Source organism: Polypterus senegalus, chromosome 7, assembly GCF_016835505.1.
Source record: "Polypterus senegalus isolate Bchr_013 chromosome 7, ASM1683550v1, whole genome shotgun sequence".
Taxonomy (NCBI): domain Eukaryota; kingdom Metazoa; phylum Chordata; class Cladistia; order Polypteriformes; family Polypteridae; genus Polypterus; species Polypterus senegalus.
Genome location: NC_053160.1, coordinates 111,296,994 through 111,317,504, shown reverse-complemented (window position 1 = coordinate 111,317,504; position 20,511 = coordinate 111,296,994). Strand labels below are relative to the sequence as shown.

The window sequence follows — 20,511 nt, the reverse complement described above, 5'->3', positions numbered from 1 at the left end:
TTTGATCAACTGAGACTGCTGATCCTAATGTGATGTGGGAGACCTTCCATGACAATACCCCGAAGGTTGCTGAGGGTTGTGTTGGGGTTACTGGTGTTCCCAGAAGGAGGTGTTTCCTCTCGCAGGGCACCCTGGATATCATCGAGAGGAGTCGCAGCACACGGCTCAATGGCAACTCTGGTCTATACCGGGAACTGAGAAGGATGGCAACTTTGAGCAGTTGTTCAAAGCTGATCCGTTGGCTAGGACGTTGGATATCTCTGGGTCCATGGTCCTTGAGACTGATCCTCCAATTAGCTGTGAACCACCCAATCTCACTGAAATTGCACAGGTGGTGAACCAGCTGAGGAGAGGAAAGGCTGCAGGGATCTGTGGTATCCGGGGTGAACTTCTCCAGGCTGGTGGTAAGGCTGTCCTCCTGACATTGCAAGCAATCTTTGCTTCCATTTGGGAGACTGGCATCATCCCAACTGACTGGAAAACGGGACTTGTCATCCCTGTCTGGAAAGGGAAGAGTGATCACCTGGATTGAAGCAACTACAGGGAGATAACACTGCTCTCAGTGCCGGTTAAGGTCCTTGCTAGGGTTGTCCTCAATAGGATCCATGATCACTTGCTCACCTACCAGCGATCGAAACAGTCTGGTTATACACCTAAGAAGTCTACTATCGGCCGCATCCTGGCACTGAGGGTTCTCATGGAGTGCAAACACGAATATCGTCAGAGTTTCTTTTCAGCCTTTGTCGATTTTCATAAAGTGTTTGACTCGATTAATCGAGCTGCCCTGTGGGACATCCTGAGGGTTCGTTTGATCCCCTCAAGGTTGCTGGATATCATGGCCGGCCTGTACCTCTGTGTTTTTCCCAGTTTATTCTGGGGTTCATCAGGGGTGTGTTCTTGCTCCTACTCTGTTCAATGCTTGTATGGACTGGGTGTTGCAAGACATAAATGCTATCCAGTGACCTGAGACAAAGGATGGCTTGGATGTAAAGAAGAACAGTTCAAGCCAGGGAGTGGCTCAGTGGCTGGCTGCTATAGTGGAGTTTAATTTACTACTATTTGTCAGCGGAGGCTTTTCATTTTTCTGGTTGCAGAGGAGCCATATTAGTATAATTAGTGTAGTTGATGATTTTTCATTTGTTTTATACAGTTAAGGTGTCCCTGTCAAAGAAGCCTTTCACAGATTTATGTGGCTATTTATAGCTGTGCCATTGTTGGCCCAAAATGGAAATGAAATACACCTTTTACCTAATGTTTAATTGCATTTGGACCATATTAGTAGAGCGAGAGAGAGGTTGGGAGCATGTGCTGAGAGCATGTTGCAGTACCTACCACACGACGAACAACCTGGATTGGGACCCGAGTGCAGTGGGTGACACATCAGCACAACACTAGAACAGTGAGTTTTTTTTTTTAATGGTGGCTGGAGTACCAATACTGCCACCAACCTCTAAGTTTTCCCTGTAAGTTGGAGGACCTGCTTGCAGGGCTGAATGCAAATTAATCTCATACCCAGGACAAAGCAATTGCAGGTTAAGGGTCTTGCTCAAGGTCCCAACACTGCAGAGTGCCTCATTAGGCACATAATAAAAATGCCATGAAAACCTCTGAATGTTTCTGGTTACAGTTATGCCTTATTTTTGCCCCAATCTTCAATGCCAGACATACTGGACTTGTGCTTAATTGCATTTGGGCAGTGTTTTGTATAGAATCTGAATAGCATGCAATCCTTACATATGGCTGAATATAGCTGGGCCACTTTTGGTCCATAAATAAAATTGCCAAAAAATATTACACATTCTTGATTATCTATGGGTCACATTTGGCTCAGCATATCAGAATGCAGAATCCGTACACCATGTAAAACCCTAATTGTGTCTGGTTACATCTGGGCCACAAAACATTTACCATTACCATAGCTTAACCTTAAGTGCTTAAAGCCAACTACATTTGACCCAAAATTGTCTGTCTGGGGTGTTACTCTACTTTGTTCTGTATAAAACTCAAAGGTGCCCACTAATTAAATTATCTCTGTAAAACTATAGGGAATACAATATCTTTGAGGATATTCTGAAGGAAAAAAATGACAACGGTGCTGATAATTACAAGAAATTAATGAAATTCTTTAGAAACACGGTTTTGGAAAAAGGAATTAACCATATTAAATGGAATGAGAGCTTTTCCCTCCGTACAGCAGATGGCGGTAATATACCAAGAGTATCCAAAATGCTATAAAAAACAGATGAAAATCGTACTTTCGTTTCCTGGCTAAAATGTCCATTGATCTTCAGGCTAAGGTAACTTACTTTTTATATTTATATCTGTTTGGCATGCATAAACGACTCAATAAATGCTTTTGGAATAAGTAGTTTTATTTTGGATGCATCTTCAACGCCGCCAATGTGAGAATCGTGCGAAATCGGTTGGTTTCTTTATCAGAAATGTACGTGTGCTCGAAAGGATATAATGCATCTTTTGTACATTTTAGTTAAAACACTAGTTTCAGAAGAACCAGATACTTAATCCTTTTCAGTGCAGATTCCGCAAAGTGGCAATACGATTAAAACAAAATATATATTGTGCAACTCGGGGCAATTTATGCATCTGTTTAAAAAAAAAAAAAAAAAAAAGACCAATTCGAATGCGAAGTATCAGTGGCCTCGCTAAATGTCAAGTCATCTTCTTCCACGAAGCTGCAAATGGCTACTTATTCGCAGCTCCTTATTCAGCTGGATACTTATTCGCTGCACCACATTCAATCTAACCAGCTAATCATGACACTTTGTGCAAACTTTGCCAAGCTGCAGTTGTGCTTTTCCCGGCCCAACGTGAAAAAATTGGAAGACTCCTATAGCTAAGGAATGGGATTTACTGTTAGGTGTAAAGGGTTAAAAAATGTTGGGCTACCCCAATTGTGACACTTTTGTAGAAAGACAAATGCCTTTAAGTTTCAGCTACATTTTTCCTGGTCCAAAATGTCTGGCATGATAATTCATGGACACAGGACTTTCTTTTAGAAGCTTTGTAATATCTCTGAACCATCATTGCTCAAAAGTCAATGAATTTGTTTGGACAGACATCTGTTTCTAACATTAACTGTTTGTAAGTAATCCTCCTCCCTGGAGAATTGTGCTTATAAATCATTCATATGCTGAGAAGCATAATGGTTATACAGTCCTGGCCAAAATATTAGCAAGCCTGTACTTTCCCCAAAAACTGTAGAAATTAAAGATGCTTTATTAACATGTTTATTTTTTTTTTTTGTTCGCTTTAGAAGAGCACAGACACAAACAAACAAAAAAATCATCCCACACTGAATATTCCAATAGGGCAGCATAAGAAACTCATTCATTGTCACAGGAAATGATTAATTTCAATTATTGTTGCCATCATCCATCCATCCATTATCCAACATTATGAAGCCAAATATCAGCTTAAAGGTGCCTATAATTTCGCATAGTGTGAGTTTCTTCAGTTTGGTGAGAAATAATATCAGGTTTGACTTTTTTCTTTGCTCTTTTTTGTCATTGCAATGCAAAGACATAAACATGTTAATGCCAAGCAATTTTCTGAAAAAAGTGCTGGTGTTTCAGTGTTTTTGGCCAGGACTACCAATTGTAAGATGGAAATTAGATAAATGTCAGTTATGTTCTGATTATTTAAAAATATAAATTTGAACAAGGATGAACTGATTTTTTTCAATATATATAATGCAATTCATCATGAAAATGGTATCAAGTATTTCACTTAGCATTCTAAATTTTCAGAGAGCAGGAATATCATGAAGTGAATTAATTCTGTGTGGTGATCACTGCCTGGTAATGCAGAGGAAGTCAGTTTAAGAAGCGCATAGTCATTAACAAATGAGTTGGGAAACACTTAACACAAAGCATTTAAAGTGCTACATAACTTATGACAGGGTTTGAGAAAATCTATTAAATTAAATATTCATTTTAAGATGAAGTTTAGTTTATGATGTTCTGCTTTAATGACAAACTATGAGAATCAAGAGGAAATGTTGACTTTAATCTCGACATATACGGCAAGAATAATGTGGAAATGTCGAGAATAAAGTTAACATGTCAACTTTATTCTCGACGTATAGTTTTTTTTCTTCACAGTGTCTGTATTTTATTTTCTTCACCATGGCCCTAATACACTTCCATAGGGCTGTAACAGAAATAGCATTATAAATGCAAGTTGCAGTTTTATTGTTTATGTACAGTATATAGCTTAGCTTGAAGCAAGGTCCATATTAATGCAATTTGCCTTAATGATAGTTCAGTTGGTAAAGATGTCATCACCAAATTGCACTTGTTTTATTTTATGTTTATTTGGTTAATACTGTGTAATGCACCTCGGCTTGAAATAATAGTATTGTTACTGGAAGTTGCACTGTTATTTATTTTATTGTTCTTATTTATTAGTTTAAAGATTGTGCAGTTTAATGATGGTAAATTTGTTTAAAAAGTCACTTTAACATGTCAGTGGACAGAGATTGTTAACATTAACAGAAAGTCTACTTGGTTTGCAAAAAAGATTTACTATTTATTCCTTTTCGAAGACATGTTCAGTGCAATACAACTTTTGACAAGCACCTCTGGATATTTTACTAAGTCTAAATGTCTCTTTGGATGGTTGACAATATGTTGTCAAAATTTTAGTTTAAGTTGTTTGCAAAATTTGTTCAATAAAAAGGCTCTATATTTTGACTGCAACTGTAATGCAGTGTGATTCCATCTCTTTATTAGTGCCACCCCCTTGAAAGCTATCACCTTATGGGGCCATGCAAACCTGTATTAATATTGGTGTGCACATTAAAATATTTTTTTTTTTGTGCAATGTACAATTCTCATGACCGTGGAATAGGTTATTCTTAGACAGTCTACTGCAGTAATTGTAGTAGAAAATGTGGTTAACATCCACTCATGCATGGGGGGGTGAAATACTGTTGAATACTCTGAAACCAGTATAATTTTGAAAAATACAGTGATATAGAATTTTGGTCATACTGCCCAGCACTAGTTGAGGTGATAGAAGTGGGTTACATACATGGGAACATAACGCTAATTTTGACACGAAATATTGTGTGGGTGTTGTTTGTTTTTCTGAATGCATTTGTTTCATATTGTATGACCATCGTGTTTCTCCATCTGGGAAAAGCAAAGGAAAGAGTAAAGGGTCCGCATGTGGTGATGTATTTGACATAAATGACAAATCATGCTTTGCCTTTGGATATACATGAATATCTACTGTCTTTGATATCTCCTTCTTTCAAAATTATTATCACTGACAATTGTCACATGTGGGTTTATTGTAAATGTGACTGTGGTCTTTCGGATTCATATAGAAATCCAAGAAAATTTCTTTGTCCGTGTTTTGCTGATAAATTTCATGTAAAGTGCGATACTTTTAGACGTATGGATTTGTATCCATTATTGTCTGTATAATTTCTATTACGTTGTATCGTTTAACTCTTTCGATTCTATGTTGCATTGCTTTTCGTGATGATAAAGAAAGATACAGTACACCTGACCAAATTGTGTTTATTTTTTTTTTTTTCCTCTAAATTAAACTTGTAGCTGTAATTGTTTCAGGAACACAGATTCTTATAGCGTATGGTCCATTATTGTGTAAATCAACATTTTGTGAATTGAATGATGCCAATGCGAAAAGATTATTGTAGACGCGTATATTTTTCCTGTAGTGTTTGTGGCTTTCACTTTCACCAAACGACAAATCTTTGAATTCTTGCGGAAATGCCTCTTCATTGGAAAACCGCAGTACTTGTCCCTGATGGCAACATGAATTAGACAATCTACAAGTCTCTGATTTAAACATTAAAGCCTTACAACAACAACATTTATTTATATAGCACATTTTCATACAAAAAAATGTAGCTCAAAGTGCTTTACATAATGAAGAATAGAAAAATAAGAGACACAGTAAGAAAATAAAATAAGTCAACATTAATTAACATAGAATAAGAGTAAGGTCCAATGGCCAGGGGGGACAGAAAAAAAAAAACTCCAGACGGCTGGAGAAAAAAAATAAAATCTGCAAGGATTCCAGGTCATGAGACCGCCCAGTCCCCTCTGGGCAATCTACCTAACATAAATGAAACAGTCCTCTTTGTATTTATGGTTTTCACGGAAGGATTTGATGATGATGATCACGTGGACTTCTGGCTTTTAGTCCATCAATGCTGGGGCATCATGGTGCTTTGAGTAGGTTGGTGGTGGCAGGCCGCCACCACAGAGAAACCGGAAAAAGAAACAGAAGAGAGAGCAGGGGTCAGTACGGATTTTAGAGCCACCATGAATAGTTATTATGATGAATTGAACATATAGAGTATCAGGATTAAGATAAAGTGAAGTTATAAAAAGGCCATGTTAAAGTGATGTGTTTTCAGCAGTGTTTTAAAGTGCTCCACTGTATTAGCCAGGCGAATTCCTATCGGCAGGCTATTCCAGATTTTAGGTGCATAGCAGCAGAAGGCCGCCTCACCACTTCTTTTAAGTTTAGCTTTTGGAATTCTAAGGAGACACTCATTTGATGATCTAAGATTACGATTTGGAATATAGGGTGTCAGACATTCCGATATATAAGATGGAGCGAGATTATTTAAGGCTTTGTAAACTATAAGCAGAATTTTAAAGTCAATTCTGAAAGACACAGGTAACCAGTGTAGCGACATCAAAACAGGAGAAATGTGTTCGGATTTTCTTTTCCTAGTTAGGATTCTAGCAGCTGCATTCTGCACCTGTTGCAAATGATTTATGTCTTTTTTGGGTAGTCCTGAGAGCAGTGCATTACAGTAATCTAGTCGACTAAAAACAAAAGCGTGAATTAGTTTCTCAGCATCTTTCAATGATATAAGAGGTCTAACTTTTGCTATATTTCTTAAGTGAAAAAATGCTGTCCTAGTGGCCTGATGAATATGTGATTTAAAATTCAGGTTACAGTCAACGGTTACCCTAAGTTTTTACTTCCGCCTTAACTTCTAATCCTAATGCGTCAAGTTTATTTCTGATAACCTCACTGAATCCGTTTTTGCCAATCAATACAATTTCAGTTTTCTCTTTATTTAACTTGAGAAAATTACTATTCATCCATTCAGAAATACCAGTAAGACATTGTGTTATTGATTTGAGAGAGTCAGTGTCATCAGGTGCTACTGATAAGTACAGCTGTGTGTCATCAGCATAGCTGTGGTAGCTCACGTTGTAACTTGAGATAATCTGACCTAACGGGAGCATATAGATTGAGAAAAGAAGCGGACCTAGGATAGAGCCTTGTGGAACACCATATAGAATATCATGCGTCTTTGAGTTGTGATTACCACAACTAACAAAGAATTTTCTCCCTGCTAGGTAAGATTCAAACCAATTTAAGACATTTCCAGAGAGGCCCACCCATTGACTTCTACATATCTACATAGTTCCGATATATCACCTATGTTCCTATATTCGATCTTTTTTTCTACTCCGTTATTTTACTGAGTAATAATTTCCGTTAGTTTACATGAATGCAATCTGTAGTCTCTTTTGTTTGACACTTTCGAATTTGAGTACTTTCATATTTTTGATCTTGCTCTGCGTGAGTATCGCGCCAAGGTTTTTTTGAGCCTTTCGAATTCCACTGCTTTCATAATCTGCAACCTGCTCTGCATGTGTATGGTGCCAATGTTTTTGAACGTCTTTATGAAGTTCTACTGTGTCTTTTACTCTGTTTTTTATTTCTGACCCATTTGTACCTGCAAGGTTTTCAATTCCACTTGTTATAGACTGATTATTACTTTCCTTGCCTAGGTCACCGTCTCATGGGAACATGCTTCCAATGGATGTCTGTATGACATGACTTGGATGTGACTTGACTGTGTCACGGAAAGTGAAAATGTCTCTGCCTCTCTGAAGTGTCTCTATTTAGAAGATCGCGTCTCGTCGAAAGATTTTCTTTTATAATAGAGATATGTTTGAGGAAAATGCTGCACTTGATTAAATGTGTTAAATGTATGCTCAGTGTGTCTGAAAATGTGTATTGAGAATAGATAATACTAATTCTGTATGCGTGTTATAGATTATTAATGAAATAAGTTCCAAAATGTGAAGAATGTTTTGTGTGAATTTATACGATATAGATATTGTTTTAAATAGTTTGAATGTGGGTTGCTAAGTAACTTAAGAACTGTGTGGAGTAGTACGGTGTCACTGTGGTTAGTGCTGCCTCCCGGCAATAGGAATTGGATGTAAGCTTGTATGTTCTCTGTGTAGGTTTTCCTGGGGTTGAGAGCTGAATTGGTTGGACACTTAATGAAATTTTGCTTCTTCCCACATGGTTTCCCAGTTGTTGGGTATTTTCTTTGTCGTCACTGACTTGGTCTGCCAAAGCTGAGCTGGATTGTCTTGTATGCCGTGCTCCCTATTTGAAGCTCAGTGATTGGGTCATTAGAAGCTGTTGCGTGTTTGTTTTTTCTAATCAGTAAAGTGAGTATGAGCAGAGTATGAAGATGATAAAGCAGTTAACTTGTTTTTCTTTAGTGTGTTTTTCTTTTTTTTTTATTTTAATTTTATTGAATTTAAAAAAAATCTAACACTTCATACACAACTCAATTTGTACAAAAAGTAAAAAAAAAAAGTGTGTGTGTGTGTGTATGTATATGTATGTATGTATATATGTATGTATGTATATATATGTATGTATGTATGTATATATATGTATGTATGTATGTATATATATGTATGTATGTATGTATATATATGTATGTATGTATGTATATATATATGTATGTGTGTATATATGTATATATATATGTGTGTGTATGTATGTATGTATGTATGTATACAGTGGTGTGAAAAACTATTTGCCCCCTTCCTGATTTCTTATTCTTTTGCATGTTTGTCACACAAAATGTTTCTGATCATCAAACACATTTAACCATTAGTCAAATATAACACAAGTAAACACAAAATGCAGTTTTTAAATGATGGTTTTTATTATTTACGGAGAAAAAAAAATCCAAACCTACATGGCCCTGTGTGAAAAAGTAATTGCCCCCTGAACCTAATAACTGGTTGGGCCACCCTTAGCAGCAATAACTGCAGTCAAGCGCTTATGATAACTTGCAATGAGTCTTTTACAGCGCTCTGGAGGAATTTTGGCCCACTCATCTTTGCAGAATTGTTGTAATTCAGCTTTATTTGAGGGTTTTCTAGCATGAACCGCCTTTTTAAGGTCATGCCATAGCATCTCAATTGGGTTCCGGTCAGGACTTTGACTAGGCCACTCCAAAGTCTTCATTTTGTTTTTCTTCAGCCATTCAGAGGTGGATTTGCTGGTGTGTTTTGGGTCATTGTCCTGTTGCAGCACCCAAGATCGCTTCAGCTTGAGTTGACGAACAGATGGCCGGACATTCTCCTTCAGGATTTTTTGGTAGACAGTAGAGTTCATGGTTCCATCTATCACAGCAAGCCTTCCAGGTCCTGAAGCAGCAAAACAACCCCAGACCATCACACTACCACCACCATATTTTACTGTTGGTATGATGTTCTTTTTCTGAAATGCTGTGTTCCTTTTACGCCAGATGTAACGGGACATTTGCCTTCCAAAAAGTTCAACTTTTGTCTCATCAGTCCACAAGGTATTTTCCCAAAAGTCTTGGCAATCATTGAGATGTTTCTTAGCAAAATTGAGACGAGCCCTAATGTTCTTTTGCTTAACAGTGGTTTGCGTCTTGGAAATCTGCCATGCAGGCCGCTTTTGCCCAGTCTCTTTCTTATGGTGGAGTCGTGAACACTGACCTTAATTGAGGCAAGTGAGGCCTGCAGTTCTTTAGACGTTGTCCTGGGGTCTTTGTGACCTCTCGGATGAGTCGTCTCTGCGCTCTTGGGGTATTTTGGTCGGCCGGCCACTCCTGGGAAGGTTCACCACTGTTCCATGTTTTTGCCATTTGTGGATAATGGCTCTCACTGTGGTTCGCTGGAGTCCCAAAGCTTTAGAAATGGCTTTATAACCTTTACCAGACTGATAGATCTCAATTACTTCTGTTCTCATTTGTTCCTGAATTTCTTTGGATCTTGGCATGATGTCTAGCTTTTGAGGTGCTTTTGGTCTACTTCTCTGTGTCAGACAGCTCCTATTTTAAGTGATTTCTTGATTGAAACAGGTGTGGCAGTAATCAGGCCTGGGGGTGGCTACAGAAATTGAACTCGGGTGTGATACACCACTGTTAGGTGATTTTTTAACAAGGGGGCAATTACTTTTTCACACAGGGCCATGTAGGTTTGGATTTTTTTTTCTCCCTAAATAATAAAAACCATCATTTAAAAACTGCATTTTGTGTTTACTTGTGTTATATTTGACTAATGGTTAAATGTGTTTGATGATCAGAAACATTTTGTGTGACAAACATGCAAAAGAATAAGAAATCAGGAAGGGGCAAATAGTTTTTCACACCACTGTATGTATGTGTGTATATATATATGTATATATGTATGTATAAATATATATTTATATTTCTATATATAAATATATATTTATATAGGTAGATATATATAATCTATACTAATAAAAGGCAAAGCCCTCACTCACTCACTCACTCATCACTAATTCTCCAAGTTCCCGTGTGGGTAGAAGGCTGAAATTTGGCAGGCTCATTCCTTACAGCTTACTTACAAAAGTTGGACAGGTTTCATTTCGAAATTCTACCTAATGGTCATTACTTGGAAGGTATTTTTCTCCATTTACTGTAATGGAGTTTAGCTGGAAAGACGTGGGGGCGGAGTTTCGTGTGACATCATCACGCCTCCCACGTAATCACGTGAACTGTCAACGCAGTGCGTAGAAAACCAAGAAGACCTCCAAAAAGCGCTTAAGAAAACATGCATTATATAATTGAGAAGGCAGCGAAACAATAAGCGAGCGAAAGTGACACATACTACCATATTCATGAGTGCTGCTACCTCGAAACAAAGCAAGGTGTAAACCTAAACTTTAAATTAAGTTCATAAACAGGCTGCCGCTGGCGTTTCACATGCCCACGGGTAATGCAGGATACAAGTTTAATGAGAGGACGAGGATATAAACGAGAGTTTTGATCACTTTGTAACTAAGTTAAAATTGTAGGTGAAGGGGTGTGCTTATGCAAATTCCGAGAGACTGTGTTTGTGGGGATTGACAGTTAAGGCGGTGGGGAGTCACGTCATCATCTCCCCTCCCATTTACCTCATTTCGCTCTGAGCTTAGCTCCGCGGCTAACGCCTACTTCCGAAGCAACTTCGTCACACTGCCACCAAATACTCACAGAAAAATCCACAAGTTAATTCACACGCTGTCTCTAGAGTTTCTCCACATTGAATCCTCCAGGCACTAATTACAAAAGGTTACATTGACAATCGTGTTACGTTATTTTTAAAATCTTTCCTTTTCTTAGCACAAGCACAGCTGAGAAGCTTCGATGCATGTGCTCCATAACATGTTAAAAAATAATGCATTTAATCACACTTTGCATTACAAGCAAAGGGGAGCTTTTGTCAATGCATGATTTCCTGGTACACAGATTACATTGATCAGCGCATCCCGATTCATTTTACCCTCGCACCACCTTGGTTTGAGAAGAAGTATGAAAAATATGAGGTTAACACAGAAAAACAGATCACCAATTCAAGCTTTATGAATAATCGATTCGCCATCAATAATTGTTTTGGTAAAGCCATCCTCCTTCCATTTTATAATTTTTCCGCCACTAGCCATGATTAAATGAACGGTAAAAAGTAAGAGCGCGAGGGTGACTTATTTAGGCAGGCATATATATGACAGCAACACTCATGACAATGTCAATCATGTTACGTTATTATTAAAATGTTTCCTTTTCTTTTTCATTACTTCTTTAACACACTACTTCTCCGCTGCAAGGCGCGGGTATTTTGCTATATATATATATATATATATATATATTTATGAATGACCTCCAAAGAGTGCTGAGACTTTTGATATCGTGAACGTGTCTGCAAAAACTGGGGTCTCCTGCCCATCAAAAGTCGAGCAGCCAGCGCGCTTGCATAGCTGTGCCGGCCTTAAAGACGCTGACTGTGCTTCTGCCTTAAGTCAAAGTGAGCACTTTTAATTTTTTTCATCCTCCCCCTGAGCTATAGCCCAGACAAGTGCAAACACGGGACCCCTTTTCTACACCGGGGCAAACTAATATTAAGGCGATTTGCACTTTCTTTTGCACGATATACGATTATGAGGTCATCAGCTCGGATTATGAAGACACGCACACGAGTGGAGGACTGACAGTGCCATCACAGCCGATTAATGGCAGGGACGCCTCACCAGTCTACACAAGACCCACTGCGACTCTCCCCAAAAGGCGATTATATCGTCAGCGATATACTATATAAAAGAAAAAGGCAACTTTCCTTTCTTTACACCTTTTTTCCTTTTATCTCAAACCAAAGCCTTTCTCTCTTAACACTGCAGAGGACACAAAACTAATTTTCTTTAATTGCTGCTATTGCCGGTAAGGCACATTTGAACGTTCACATAGAAAATGTAATTTCTATACCACAGCCGTCGTGTAGCCTTTCAAAAGGGATCTACTACCGAGAGATGATCCATATACATTTTAGCTGCTGTTAGTTCTACTTACCTGTTGTGTTACACAGTCTTTAAAATGTAGTTTACCCAACCACTCCAGTCGTGCTCAATGTACCTGTACTTCTTAAAACGTTAATGTTTTACTGTTTAATAACTTATAGACTATATTTTATTATTTTTCCCTTGCACTCGGTGACCAAAGCTATACACACACATAGACACATACAAACATACACACAAGTATATATATATATATATGTATATATAAGTATATACAAGTATATATATACATCCTTCTACAAAATATGTCAGATTAGCTAAAAATTAGGTGATTATTGAACAGCACAGTTGTTTTGTTTTTTTTAGTAAACTCAACATGGAGGTATTTTCCTATAATAGGGAATAGATTTGAACCTGATTTGATTGAACGAAACAGTGGCTGATCTCGCCCTACTGCATGTTTTTTTCCACAGGGTGAACTGAGGAGAGAGTGCAGATTCCAGGATCGTGCTGATGTGTTAGTAGAGAGTGATGAATGGTTGATTTAGTTGTTTTAGACTCCCCAGACCCATTCTGGTCCACTTATGCACTCTTATGAAACCTATTCTGCAAAGAGCAACAATAAGAAGCCGTGCTATACTGGTATATCTGCACATCCTATCGAAACGTGGCTTTTTGCCTATGGGGTCATTTTTGCGGGAGATTGTAGACAGATCTGGGATTTCTTAGCCATCTATGAGCCGTATACTATCTGGAGTACTAAATGGCATATCAACACTAATGTGGTATTATATTCAGTTCTCTTATGGTGGGGAAAGGCAAATGGAAGTTAGTCAAGGGTTTTGCGAACTGGCCAACCTAACCAGGGTCATTGGTGCAATAGACTGCACACTTGTATGCATCAAAGCTCCAGTCAATGATGTGTTTGCATATATACAGTGGTGTGAAAAACTATTTGCCCCCTTCCTGATTTCTTATTCTTTTGCATGTTTGTCGCACAAAATGTTTCTGATCATCAAACACATTTAACCATTAGTCAAATATAACACAAGTAAACACAAAATGCAGTTTTTAAATGATGGTTTTTTTTATTTAAGAGAAAAAAAATCCAAACCTACATGGCCCTGTGTGAAAAAGTAATTGCCCTCTTGTTAAAAAATAGCCTAACTGTGGTGTATCACACCTGAGTTCAATTTCCGTAGCCACCCCCAGGTCTGATTACTGCCACCCCTGTTTCAATCAAGAAATCACTTAAATAGGAGCTGTCTGACACAGAAGTAGACCAAAAGCACCTCAAAAGCTAGACATCATGCCAAGATCCAAAGAAATTCAGGAACAAATGAGAGCAGAAGTAATTGAGATCTATCAGTCTGGTAAAGGTTATAAAGCCATTTCTAAAGCTTTGGGACTCCAGCAAACCACAGTGAGAGCCATTATCCACAAATGGCAAAAACATGGAACACTGGCAAACCTTCCCAGGAGTGGCCGGCCGACCAAAATTACCCCAAGAGCGCAGAGACGACTCATCCGAGAGGTCACAAAAGACCCCAGGACAACGTCTAAAGAACTGCAGGCCTCACTTGCCTCAATTAAGGTCAGTGTTCACGACTCCACCATAAGAAAGAGACTGGGCAAAAACGGCCTGCATGGCAGATTTCCAAGGCGCAAACCACTGTTAAGCAAAAAGAACATTAGGGCTCGTCTCAACTTTGATAAGAAACATCTCAATGATTGCCAAGACTTTTGGGAAAATACCTTGTGGACTGATGAGACAAAAGTTGAACTTTTTGGAAGGCAAATGCCCCGTTACATCTGGCATAAAAGGAACACCGCATTTCAGAAAAAGAACATCATACCAACAGTAAAATATGGTGGTGGTAGTGTGATGGTCTGGGGTTGTTTTACTGCTTCAGGACCTGGAAGGCTTGCTGTGATAGATGGAACCATGAATTCTACTGTCTACCAAAAAATCCTGAAGGAGAATGTCCGGCCATCTGTTCGTCAACTCAAGCTGAAGCGATCTTGGGTGCTGCAACAGGACAATGACCCAAAACACACCAGCAAATCCACCTCTGAATGGCTGAAGAAAAACAAAATGAAGACTTTGGAGTGGCCTAGTCAAAGTCCTGACCTGAATCCAATTGAAATGCTATGGCATGAACTTAAAAAGGCGGTTCATGCTAGAAAACCCTCAAATAAAGCTGAATTACAATAATTCTGCAAAGATGAGTGGGCCAAAATTCCTCCAGAGTGCTGTAAAAGACTCATTGCAAGTTATCGCAAACGCTTGATTGCAGTTATTGCTGCTAAGGGTGGCCCAACCAGTTATTAGGTTCGGGGGCAATTACTTTTCACACAGGGCCATGTAGGTTTGGATTTTTTCTCCCTAAATAATAAAAACCATCATTTAAAAACTGCATTTTGTGTTTACTTGTGTTATATTTGACTAATGGTTAAATGTGTTTGATGATCAGAAACATGTGACAAACATGCAAAAGAATAAGAAATCAGGAAGGGGGCAAATAGTTTTTCACACCACTGTAAGTAGCAAACACATCCATTCTATCAACAAGCAGCTTATGTGTGATGTAAAAAAATGATGTAAAGTGTGTGCTGCTCAACATCATTGCCCATTGGTACGCTCAACTGTTTCACAGTTTGAGTATTTTAACCCAGTGTAGCCGAGTATGGAATCCCAGTTATACAGCAGCCTAATCAGAAAGCTCTACGGCAGATTGTGTAAAGAGCAGAGAGAATTATATGATACAGCTTCTAGCACACACTGCCTTAGCCATGGGCACATTCTATTTGAACCTTTCCCATTAAGCAAATGCTTCAGAGCCTTTCCTGAACGGACCTCGTGGTTCAGAAACAGTTTCATCTCAAGAGCTATAAACTCACTCAATCATTCCATCAAATGCTCCTACTAGAACTGTTTTTATACTTATAAGTACAATTGCCTCACTGTAAACTTGCATTACAGTTGTAATATTGCACATTCTGAGCCACTTATGCTTTCATATTGTATATTTTTCATTGTTTTTTATCTTGTTCTTGTTTTATTTATTTATTTTTTTTTGGTTGGTTTTTACCATTTTATAGGGGGGAAAAGCTTATGGAGGATTTGCTTGTTGAACCTCATTGTACCAGACTATAACAATAAAGGAATTCATTTCAGTAGAAGAGAGTGCATATTTTCAGATAACTGGCTTTTAAGTCTATTTAGATTTCTAGGCGCTATCTTATTGGAGCTCTTAATGTCATTTTTAAGGTGAAATGCAGTGAAGTGTATATATATTGCATTATAAAGATGCAATAATTTCCGAAATTATTGGCATCCCGGGAATTTTCCCAGAAAATGCACCATTTCTCTCAGAAAATTGTTGCAATTACAAATATTTTGGTATACACATGTGTAAACATGTTTATTTTATGTGCATTGGAACAACACAAAAAAAAGAGAAAAAAGCCAAATCTGACATGTCACACAGAACTCCAAAAATGGGCCGGACAAAATTATTGGCACCTTTTCAAAATTGTGGGTAAATCATTTTATTTCAAGCATGTGATGCTCGTTTGAACTCACCTGTGGCAAGAAACAGGTGCTGGCAATATAGCAATGACACATGAAGCCAGTTAAAATGGAGAAAAGTTGACTCAAACTTTCTGTTGTGTGTCTGTGCCACACTAAGCATGGAGAACAGAAAGAAGAGCAGAGAATTGTGTGAGGACTTGAGAACAAAAACTGTGGAAAAATATCAACAACCTCAAGGCTACAAGTCCATCTCCAGAGATCTTCATGTTCCTTTGTCCACTGTGAGCATCATAATCAAGAAGTTCACAACACATGGCACTGTAATCTCCCTGGACGTCGACGGAAGAGAAAAATAGGTAAAAGACTACAACAGATGTTAGTCAGAATGGTGGATAAACAGCCCCAATCGACTTCAAAACATATTCAAGCTGTTCTGCAGACTCAGGGTGCAACAGTGTCAGCTCGAACTATCCGTCAACATCTGAAAGAAATGAAGCGCTATGGCAGGAGAGCCAGGAGGACCCCACTGCTGACACAGAAATGCAAAAAAGCCAGATTGTACCAAAAAGCCAAAAGCCTTCTGGGCGAACGTCTTGTGGATAGAGGAGACCAAGGTAGAGCTTTTTGGTCAAGCTCATCATTCTACTGTTTACTGAAAACGGAATGAGGCCTACGAAGAAAAGAACACAGTACCTACAGTCAAACATGGTGGAAGTTCTAAGATGTTTTAAGGATGTTTTGCTGCCTCTGGCACTGGATGCCTTGACTGAGTGCAAGGCATCATGAAATCTGAAGACTCCCAAAAGATATTGGGGTGCAATGTAGGGCTCAGTGTCAGAAAGCTGGGTCTGCGTCTGAGGTCATGGGTGTTCCAGCAGGACAATGACCCCAAACATACCTCTAAAAGCACCCAGAAATGGTTGAAGACAAAGCGCTGGACAGTTCTGAAGTGGCCAGCAATGAGTCCGGATCTAAATCCGATTAAGCACTTATGGAGAGATCTCAAAATTGCTGTTGGCGGAAGGCGCCCTTCAAACCTGAGAGACCTTGAGCGGTTTGCAAAAGAAGAGTGGTCGGAAATTCCAGTTAAGTGTAACAAGCTTGTTGATGGTTATAGGAAGCTCTTGATTTCAGTTATTTTTTCCAAAGTGCATGCAAGCAAATATTAAGTTGACGGTGCCAATAATTTTGTCTAGCCTGGTTTTTGATTTTTGTGTGAAATGTCAGATTTGGCTTTTTTCTGTTTTTTTGTGTTCCAATGCACATAAAGGAAATAAACATGTGTATACCAAAACATTTGTAATTGCAACAATTTTCTGGGAGAAATGGTGCATTTTGTGGGAAAATTCCAGGGGTGCCGATACTTTCGGCCATGACTGTATATTTTTAACTTTTAATTTAAATAATGTATACTGATAATAATTAAACATGTGGACAGTGGTAGTGATGAAATGAATGATCTTGTTCAGGGATTGTTCCTGCCTTGCGCTATACTTGCTGGAACTGGTGCGACCCTGGATGGATAGATGGAGTAATTAAACATGCACTACAAAGATATTTCAAAGTTTTGAAGAATCCGCTTTCTAGGCTTACAGATAGCTTGACATTTATTAAAGAGCTGATTTGTGTGGTGATTGGTTGCTTGGAGAAAGAAAAGGAAGGACAAGAATTGGGAATTAGTACATTTGAAAGAGACAGTACTGCTGCAGTAAATTATTTTATTGAGGATCGGGCATGGCGTAGCAAGTATCTTGCAGGAGGCATGAACAATCTCTGGAAGGGGTGCCAGCTTGTTACTACCACTGTGCCAACAATTTTTAAGATGTTTAACGTTCAACTTGAACGACATACTATGTTATTAAAGTGGAAATTTTGACCTTTGCACCAGTGTTTTTTCTTTTCTCTGTACACTACTATGCTTCCATATGACACTCAGATGGTGGGCTACAACTCTCCTTTTCATGGTGTCTTTGATATCAGACCAGTTCTTTTTATTTTGGGCACTGTAGCAACTTTCTGAACTTGAACTTTCACTTTTCTCCTGCACTCTGTCACACAATCAACTTTCTTTTGTTGTTTATACCACTGCTTCAATCAACAAATAGTATGTTTTTCCTTGCCTTCACTTGGCATTCGCTGAAATTCTTCTTTTTTTCCTTCTGTGCTTTTGCCATGGTCTTTTCACAGAACACGGAACTTAAGAGGCTATTTATATTGATTTACATATTCCAAGAGGCATAATTGTGGGAGGATTCAGGGTGGGGCGGCAGATGTTTGCACGTGTGTTAGTTTCACGCTAACTGGGATTTATGTAACACAAGAATGTGGAAGTTGGCATATGCACAGATTTATGCATCTGAATTTTTTTTGTTTATACACGCATTTCTGTTTTTGTCCGTACACCATAGTGTGAATTCTACGCATGGTGTTATACAGTACATGATGCCTTAGGTACGTGTGCTTCTTCCCTTATCTCCAGTGCTTCTGGAATAATATAATGCAGGTTGTTTACTTAAGTAAGATAAGTATTGTGTTAGCTTTCTCATTACTTTTAAAAAGTATTCAGACTGTGTAATGCACGTTAACTTTTAACATGTTACCCTACTGATGTCGAGATTGTGATGCTGAGCTTAGCATCATGCATTCAGGTCATTAACATACATTTGGAGATTTCCAAAATATCAAGACCGATTCCTTCAACCAGAAGAAGGAATAATGTGATCTCCTGAGCATTTCCTTTTTCGAAATTTATTTTGTGGCTGCTGAAAGCATGTGCAAAGCAAATGCATATGTAGGCTAACAGAGTGCAGTGGACATACACAGACTACTTAATCTGTAACTGTAACCAGGTTATGGGTGTACATGGCTACATAACTGGATTATTCACAGAAAAATCTACCTCTGTTAGCCAGGTTTCTCATAGGCTAATAACCCGATTTTCCTTAATTGAAATAAGGATTTGCATGACATTTTAGAAATATGGTTTCTGTCAATAATCAGATTACTTAAGCATGTTTAAAAGCTCTAATTATGAGTCTTCTACAAAATAGAGCACAGTCATGGACCTACCGTAGGGGTGATGAGTTTGTCAAATGGTGTGATTGTTTCGTTTTACATCTGTCCTCAATGAGAAGTTAACCAAAATGACACCTTTTATTGGCTAACTGAACAGATTACAATATGCAAGCTTTCAAGGCAGCTCAAGCCCCTTCTTCAGACAAACACAACACCCTACTACAATAAATGTCTAAGACAAAGGATATGGCTGTAGATTTTAGGTGCTCCCTTATTCCACTCCCTCAACATTTAAAGGGAGACTGTGGACATGATGAAGCATTACAAGTATCCAGGGACAATCCTTGATAACAGGCTAAACGTTGACCTTGACAAAGAACAAATTTGGAAGAAGGGGCAGACATAGCGATTCCTTCATAGTTAACTCCAGTTTGGTGGACAAATTGGCATTTTTTCCTAGTGTTATGTTAATTTTGTTGTTACAGTTTTATATTAAAAAAATTATTGGTTTGCAGCACACTTGAGCTGTATCGCAAACACTTTAAAAAGGCCAGTTCAATTCTGTCGGACAATAGTCAACTTTTACCTAAATTTCAGATTTTTCTACCAGGCTGCAGATTTAGGCTACCAAGAGTATAAAGCAACAGACTTAAACTTTTATTTTTATAGCTATAAGCATGTTGAATTCTGTTACACGCAGAGGTCATGCTAACTTCTGAATTTGTACAATGTTAAATGGAATTGTTCTTTGTACTAATCCTTGAATCAGTTATAACAATGGTTGTCAGATGTGTCCTGTCTCACTTACATGTGTAACAGTACTTTGTTTTGTACCTTCCTGGTGCAAACAAATTTCCCCCTGGAACATAAGGCAGCCTACCCATCTCCAGACACGTATCAATGTCAAAATAAAGAGAACTGATACTATATAAAGATAAATGTATGATAGCAATATAACAGAGGTGTACTTTAAATAGTTAAGTTTACAAACTGGCTTGGTGTGTGTCTGAGTGTGCAATGCAAGTCCTGTTGAATGAATGGTGGTCTAATTGGAGGATGGCATGGAGGAGGCAGTCCACATTGAAGGCTACATCTGCAGAAGATGCCAGATTGAACACCTCAAGCTTGGGGTCTCTGAACTGAAGGAGGAGATGTCCGGCCTATATTGCAGTAGAGAATTGGCAAACCTGGCCCAGATATCCTTTATGGAGATGGCTTACACCCCAAGGTGTTGTGGGAGGAGACTCCAGAACAGACATGCAGACATTGGTGGGTCACAGTCAATTCAGCCTCAGAATTAATAATAATACGCTTTGTTTATATAAAGCCTTTTCCATAATATCTGCATAAAACACAAAAGATAA

The 20,511-nt window shown here is 38.4% G+C and overlaps 1 protein-coding gene across 3 annotated transcripts in view; it reads left to right on the top strand.

Moving 5' to 3' along the window:
* Positions 1–2,201: 2,201 nt before the first annotated feature.
* The window catches only part of LOC120532784 (methylthioadenosine phosphorylase), a 155,827-nt gene continuing 137,517 nt past the window's right edge, over positions 2,202–20,511 (top strand). For all 3 annotated transcript variants that reach the window (XM_039759163.1, XM_039759161.1, XM_039759162.1), the window contains exon 1: positions 2,202–2,297. In XM_039759163.1, the coding sequence (XP_039615097.1) occupies positions 2,274–2,297 (24 nt within the window). In that variant the 5' untranslated portion in view covers positions 2,202–2,273. The remainder of the gene's footprint in view (positions 2,298–20,511) is intronic.